This window comes from Anopheles aquasalis, chromosome 3 (assembly GCF_943734665.1).
Source record: "Anopheles aquasalis chromosome 3, idAnoAquaMG_Q_19, whole genome shotgun sequence".
NCBI classification, from domain to species: Eukaryota; Metazoa; Arthropoda; class Insecta; order Diptera; family Culicidae; genus Anopheles; species Anopheles aquasalis.
In genome coordinates this window covers 33,239,096-33,246,595 of record NC_064878.1, presented here as the reverse complement: position 1 = coordinate 33,246,595, position 7,500 = coordinate 33,239,096, and the positions used below count along the sequence as shown (strand labels likewise).

Sequence of the window (7,500 nt, the reverse complement as noted above, 5' to 3'; positions counted from 1 at the left end):
TTTGGCCCCTGTCGTCATGGTCTTCGACGGAGAAGACTTTGCTTGGGTCCGGACAACCGCTGCCTTGGTTGGCTTTGGCATAGCTGCCGCCTTCTTCTTACCGCGTTGTACCAGGGTGAAGTCTCCACCCTCTGCTTCCGCGGGCGCTGCTCAATCATCCGCCTCTTCCTTTTTCCCGCGCTTGGGGTCTTTCTGCTCTTCCGGTGAGCTGCGCTGGCGTTTTTCCGACTGCGCGCCACGCGCCGGGGTGTTGCCCGTGGGCTCAGCTTCTGCTTCCAGTCGCACTGCTGATGCTGTGGCGGGGGGGGGCCTGCGATACAGGATGCTTTCCCACTACTGTAGCTCCGGCTACCACCTTCGCGAAAGACCGTTTACCGAGTTCCGCTTGCACCGCCGTCTCCTTGCTCGCGACCTTCTCTGTCTGGCACGCTGCATGTACAGCGTTTCCCAATTTGCTGCCTAACACCGGCCTTCTATCGCCGTTGGCCATTCTTCGGATGGCGACCTGCACAGCCCGAAGCTTTTGCATCATCTCTGACATCCTGTCTCTGACCTCCAGACCGACTCCGGATTTCCTGTCCTTCACTATGTCGATGACCATATCAGCGGACAAGAAAACGTCCCGCAGCATGTCGTCGACGAACCTCTGCTTCACCGGCGATCGCTCGATCAGCGTGCTTCGTTTAAACACCGGAGCCACCGATGGCGATTTTTCCGCCTCTTCGCTCATTGCCGATCTGATTTATCGACCTGGCTTATTGGGGAACTCGCCAAGGCCCCATACACACTCTCGCACCGTCGAGTTATCACAGGTGTCACTGATAACGCTCGCGTAACTCACGCGCGCGCACCACTACGCCGATAGCGATTCGTAAACAAAGCCGTTGGCGTCCTGCCGCGACTTTTTTCAAACTTTCACCGTCTTTTTTCCGCCACTTAAGCGCCGCGAAACACAGCCACTGTAACGCGAGGCTCCTCCTACAGCACCAATCCACTCGCCAGCCAATTTTGGCAACCAACCGCACTCTCCACCTAATCACGATCCGTTTCGCGTCGGGAGCTCGAAGAAGCGCGTCCTTTCGCAAAAGGAAAGTCAAACCTTTTATGTGCAATTCAAATTATAGATTATTTCTCAAACTGATTAAAAATGGTTCGTATAGTATAATTTTCTTAAACTTGTGAGTAAATCATACACTAATCTTCTTCAAAAAGGGTTTAGGCGGCATTTTCGTAGACCACAGAGACCAATATACATGGTGCGTTCAGTAAGTAATGAGACTGGATTTTCCTGACGAAACGGTTTGAGATAAGGTATTGATTTTGTTACGCCAACATAGAGGCAGGATTTAGCTATTCAACGCACTTTATTTCATTCGGCTATGACAAACTAAATGAAAATGGGACGATTTTTCGTGAACCATGTTTTTAGTTGATGTAACATCGTAGAACGCCCCCTTTCTATGGACCACAGCCCGGATCATCGCGGACCTCTTTCCTGGCACAGAACACGCAAACAGAAATGTATGAGGACTTGATAAATTACTGGCACCAACGGAATGTTTTTCTGTAGGTCCGGATGATCCGCGCCAGGAAGAAGGTCCGGATGATCCGCGCCAGACCAATGGCCCAAAGAAAGGGGACATTCTACGGTGTTCCATCAACTAAAAACATGGTTCACGAAAAATCGTCCCTTTTTCTTTCAGTTGGTCATAGCCGAACGAAATAAAGTGCGATTGATAGCTAAACCCTTCCTCTACCTTATCGTAAAAAATTAAACACGTTATCTCAAACCGTTTTGTCAGAAAAATCAATTCTCATTACTTTCTGAACGCACCATGTAGCAACTGGTCTGATCTCGTAGCTCAATTGTGCCCAATTAACTCAATTGTTTATGACTCAAAAGTGCCTTATGGCAATTCCAAACTGATTTATTCGAAGAAATCAATAATTTCAATAACATATTTGCTGGAAAATTCGATCACTTTACGATCTTATTGCTTGCTTTACGACGTACGCGGTAGAGAATGACCGTACGAAGGGGTATCAATGCATTGTGTTCATTATTTTTATTGTTTTTATTGGATTTTGCTGTAATTTTTAAAGAAAAATACGTTCCGAAGACTCTTAAATTAGTTCTAGAACACCATTTTTATCATAAATCTGATACAAACGATGATACAAGAACATAACAATGCAATGCACATAAGTGGGGTACCCGGGTACCCGGGTGCCCAACGAAGGGGAAAACGCCGCGTGCCCAACCGAGGGTTAAGCAGCCCATAGACGCTCAACTTTATTTGTCAATACTTGTATGCAAATTGATTGACACCAATATATTTATTGTGTGTGGGCTACATTGAACTTCATATTTCGTGATGGTGGAACTTGTTGGGGATAAAGTATGGCAGATTTTTTATTGATAGGGTTTGGTTTCAAGATGTAGTAAATGGATCTTGTTTTGCTAATTATACGATTAGGATGCGGTATTTGCATGGATTCAGGCACTTTGGTTGTTCATTCATATGTTTAGGTTCTTGCTCACGATAGCACCATGCCATATTACAAATGCTGAGGTAGGTACCGAAGGATTTTTAAATGTATTCTATAATTCTTTTTATGCAATGTTCTTTAGAGTCAGAGAACTATAATCATCATCAACAGTCTGAGGCGTTTGTATAATGAACCCGACGTAGCGGAAAGTGTATGTAGAAAGCCTCACGATAGAAAATCTGTCATAGTGATCATTTGCATTATTATAAAACACTGTCTTTCGATCACTGTTTACAGATTAATATATTTTGGCAACAGCTGGTTGGAACCAGTTTTTCTTTTTCGGCTTGTGGATTGTGCACAATCGACAGACATATAATAACTTCGGTGAGCAAATTTTAGCAAACAAATCGTTAAATGTAGAATGCTGATGATAGAATCCTACAGTAGTGAATTGCATTTTTAAATTATTTCTTTATCTTATTATGTTTTCAGTATTGTGGAGCAATAGCGACTTACCTGGTCATTTTAATACAATTCAAAGAAGCCGACGATCATGTCACAATCTCTGGAAAAGCTGCTATCTAAAAGCTGGGAGTTTCCATAAACATACATATATTCGACTAGCAGAAGCGGTCAGAACGTGTCGCCACTCGATAATTAATGTTTTCACCATTATATTCTTATTCAATGGATTATATTGAATGGTTGTTTATTAAAATTTAATGTTATTTAAAACTTGCCTAAGAATTTTAAGTTTAGTGTTTTGGTAAACACTGCTCAAGTTATTATTTTTTGTTAAGTACATACGAACAACAAATCCTCTATCCTCTACTTACGAATGAACAATCCTTAATCTATTGCTTAAAGTTACGTAACACGACCTCCATAGTCAGAAAAAAATATATGAACCACCGAAAAACGTGAATTGGAAGAAAAATGTTCGAGATAACATGCAAAAAAAGTAGTTTATAAAGATGCATTTGTTTAGTTTCTGCACAGTTTTTCTACCTCCAAGGCAAACTTTAGTTCGATTCTAATAAAAACCACCTCGTTAACAATATGTAAAAATGAGAATCAAAATGTGGTTTGAATCGTCTTTCTCTTACCGAAGTAATTAAATTTATTCTACTACCATACGTTATCATTTCTCTTGAAAATTGTCGCGATCGGTTGGCTCATCCTCCGATGTTTCACCAGTGGAGCTCCTTCCAGATATCCCAAATTGTAATCGTTCCAACAGATCGGCCGCGACTGGCGCAAATTCTTCCCAGAAAGCATCAGGTTTGTTTCCATTGAATAGAGTTTCTTCGTCTACAATTGAAAAAAGGGATGCATAGAACCATGCACTGATTGATGGCACTTTTGCTTTATTTTTCAGTTTCTTACCTAGTGTCTCTGCTAGATCTTCGCATATACAATCAATGCTAGCTTGGCTCAATGTCTGCAGAATGTCCCCGGCGTCGATAAGATAGTTCCAGATTGCTTGGCAAGTGATGCCAGCCATAATCCAGTCACGTTTAGTTACACCGCGATGTAAGATTTGTCTCAGCATCAAGGGACCATCGAGCTCCTGAAACGGCACTCTTCGAGTCCAGTCACCTAGTACATTCACCAAAACGCCACATGCAGTTACTATGAGCTCATCGTCGTTCGAGCTGATACATCGTTTCAATATCAACAGTCCATTCTCCTCGTAAAATGCTTCCCGTATTACACTGTTCCTCGTCATATTGCCTAGAACGCGGGCAACTTCCGATCTGGTCGGGTTGTGGTCACTATTTAGAATACGACATAACGCACCACAGATAGCTTTCCAGTTTTGACCAATACTTCCGGTATTCGGGGCAGCTTCATGCGGCTCGTTCAATTCATAATAATAAGACAAGTTGTGTAAAGCTCCAAGGGTAGCGAAGAGCAGTTCTTCTAATTCCGATGTCTACAAATGAGAAAATGAAATGAAAAAAGACTTTTTATTATTGTGTCTGTTGTAGACATTTTCGATGATTTATTGATCATTCCACTTGCCTTTGGATTGATGGCGGCAAGTAACAATTTGAGCAGTATTCCTCCTAATGATTGCCGATTCGCCACAATTCTTACAAGTTTAGTCAACACGTCTACGATGGAATCGCCCATTTGATTGCGGATTGTGAAACGCTTTGTCGCATAATATTCTAATGCCGCTATCAATGCATCACATGAAACATCACAGTTGTAAAATTGTACACGGGCCACATCGCAACGAGCCATTATGTTCCCAAGAATGTACCCTAACCGATTAGAAGAAACAAGCTCTCTTTCTACTGACGAGCTCGTTTGCGTTACCGAGCCCAACAAAATACCCAGACGGGGGGCTGTTTCTGCAAGACGCTCGCAGCAGTCGGGGCGCTCCGACAAAACGCTTAGTGTACGAATGATATTCGCTTGCACTTCCGTCTCACTAATGCAAATCTCAGCAGCGCGCACTAGCAATGACACGGACTGATCGATTTGTGTTAGCTCTAATCCTCCCTTTACTTTGAATTCTGGGGAAGAAAGTCGGTCGTGTACGTGAGATAAAACGGTGCGCAATGCACCCGATAGCTGAAATAGCGCATGCAATGCTGGTCCGGTAATGCTTTTGGAAGAGGCGAAATCATTCATCATTTTTAAATGTAACACCATAAGCCGACTAAAGGACAGAATGTACTTAAATTTTTAAACGTATGGTGCGGAATGTTTATCCGCAGAGTAAAACGAATTCATCGGGCCAAGATGAGTGAAATCGGCCCATCCGTACTCAAGTTATGGGTGTACAAACTTACCGAACTTTAATTTATATACAGTATGTAAAAAAAGTTTATCCACCCGTTGCTAGCAACTTACAATTAGACTAGTTTATCATGGAAACCCTTAGCCTAAAAATTTGTATCACATATCAATCACACAAATTTTGTTTTTTATTCTTCTTTGCTATGCTTTTTACATGTTTGAAAAATACCTCCTAGAAACAAAGATATTACAAAAACAGTGGAGCAAGGTACGAAAAGCACGCAAAAAAGTTTATCCACCCTCATTTATTTTATTGTATGATGTTATAAAGTTTTTACTCCAAAATAAACAAATAATCATTTTTCCTTTCAATTTCAAAAATGTATTTTAGTTTGTTTATCCCAAAAACAGCTTTTGAGGCCTATTGGAAGGTTTTATGGCCACAAATAAAGGAGTTATGGACCTAAGAAGCTCCTAATAAGTTAATAGTCGTTCAGAGAAAATTAGAGCAATACTTGATCGGGAGCCGGCCATCATTTCTCTCGCCATTGACTAAATAACAAACGTGGCCTAATTATAGTAAAATGAATTAATTAAGCTCATTTGAACTTGAGAATGATTGAAATTCGAGAATTGAAGGTCATCTGCTTAACCTTTCTATAGAACCTTTTTTGATGAATCAGTTTTCTAGTAACTTAGGTCCAAAACTCCTTTATTTGTGGCGATAAAACCTTCCAATAGGCCTCAAAAGATGTTTTTGGGATAAACAAACGAAAAAAAACTTGTGTTTCTTTGTTTTTAGAAGGTATTTTTCAAACATGTAAAAAGCATAGTAAAGGTGAATAAAAAACAAAACTTTTGATATGTAATATAAATTTTTAAGCTGAGGGTTTCCATGATAAATCAGTCCAAAGGTAAGTTGCTTGCAAGGGGTGGATAAACTTTTTTTGTATACTGTATATATGTACAGGGTTACTGACATGAAGTACTGTAACCCTGTAACTGACATGTACAGTTACCTATGCAAAACACTATAACTTTTTTGTTTGAAATGATTTTGTATTGATTTCAAAGACAAAATTGTTTTAAAATAATCAAATTTTCAGAAACTATTCGCTTACTATTAGCTCGATGTGGCCACATTTAGCTCGACTATAGCCTTCCAACGGCCCGAAAAAAAAATTGATGCTGCACGAATGTGATCTTGATATTTTGGTTCGTTCTCGTACAATCGATTACATTAGCGCATCCATACTATCTTAGTTTCTAGTCCTCACCTTGCTCCCTAACTTGGACCAGACCAGGACCAGGATCAATAAAAACAGTTGAAGAGCGCCCATCAGCGGTCATAGCGGTCCAAGCCAACAATTGCGATGAGAAATTGCTACGAGTGGCAGTACTTAGGCTCAAATTCAAGTATAAACCATCGATCAAGTAAACACGATCGTTTTTAGAGGATATAGACTGATTAAATTGAAAATATTTCTCATCGGAGAACACAATGTTTGAAAATTCGCCACGTTCGTGCAAGCGCAACAACTCCTTTGCTCGTTCGCACCGAACTTTTTTCTGTTGCGGTGTAAGATTGTGTCCTTTTTGGAAGTTGTAAGGCTCAACCTTGAGATCATTTTTCATTATGGGTTGTATAGGATCGAGCGAAATTTTCATATCTTTTGCGAGGACTTATTTTTTTATGGACTGCGACGCGGATTTCGTTGAATTCTGGCCTTCACTTTCCGAATCATTTCTGGCGATGTTGTTTGTTTTGGTCCACTTCCATAGCGTTTTGTAATGCTATCAGTACCATTGTATCGATTTATGGAGCGATACACAAACATTTTGATCATTTTAAGGTGACTGAGCTCACGAATTATAGCTGAAGGTTGTGATTTTCCAGCCACATAAACGCCATCACTGCTATTATGTTTGAATTACATCACGATAGAAAAAATCTACAAAACGACGCAAATGCTTTTGGTAGCTTGTAAACAACATATTAAACTATAACTAAAACAATTTTGGCGTCGATATTACGAGCGGTTTGAAAGATACAGCAGTGTGAATTTGGTAACACTTCATATCAGTAACCCTGTAGATGGACACTGACAATCAAAACGTTAGCCTCCGGAAAATTTCTTCCAAGTAACAATACACATTGAGCCTTGTATGAAGCGCGATTTGTCAAATATCAGTATCTTTGACAATTTCGAATAATCGTAATATTTTACACATGAGTCTTTTATACAAAAAATTCAC

The 7,500-nt window shown here is 40.5% G+C and overlaps 2 protein-coding genes across 2 annotated transcripts in view; one reads left to right on the top strand and one right to left on the bottom strand.

The window, feature by feature from the left end:
* The first annotated feature begins 587 nt into the window (after positions 1-587).
* Positions 588-3,105, top strand: LOC126576590 (gustatory receptor for sugar taste 43a-like). Its single transcript, XM_050237898.1, has 4 exons — positions 588-674; positions 2,633-2,701; positions 2,788-2,877; positions 2,986-3,105. Exons 1-4 carry the CDS (start codon positions 588-590, stop codon positions 3,076-3,078), a joined length of 339 nt encoding a protein of 112 aa, XP_050093855.1. The 3' UTR covers positions 3,079-3,105.
* Positions 3,106-3,298: 193 nt separating this feature from the next.
* The window catches only part of LOC126576589 (armadillo repeat-containing protein 2-like), a 4,355-nt gene continuing 153 nt past the window's right edge, over positions 3,299-7,500 (bottom strand). Inside the window, exons 2-4 of the mRNA XM_050237897.1 lie at positions 4,519-5,181; positions 3,880-4,429; positions 3,299-3,804 (exon numbers count right to left, since the gene is read on the bottom strand). Coding sequence (XP_050093854.1) covers positions 3,635-3,804; positions 3,880-4,429; positions 4,519-5,181 — 1,383 coding nt within the window. The 3' untranslated portion in view covers positions 3,299-3,634. The remainder of the gene's footprint in view (positions 3,805-3,879; positions 4,430-4,518; positions 5,182-7,500) is intronic.

Excerpts from the sequence above, each read along its gene's own strand:
- LOC126576590 (XM_050237898.1), top strand. The coding sequence starts at position 588 with ATGTCGATGACCATATCAGCGGACAAGAAAACGTCCCGCAGCATGTCG. Across the intron at positions 2,702-2,787 it reads AACCCGACGTAGCGGAAAGT|ATTAATATATTTTGGCAACA; the intron begins GTATGTAGAAAG and ends CACTGTTTACAG. Across the intron at positions 2,878-2,985 it reads ACAGACATATAATAACTTCG|TATTGTGGAGCAATAGCGAC; the intron begins GTGAGCAAATTT and ends TTATGTTTTCAG.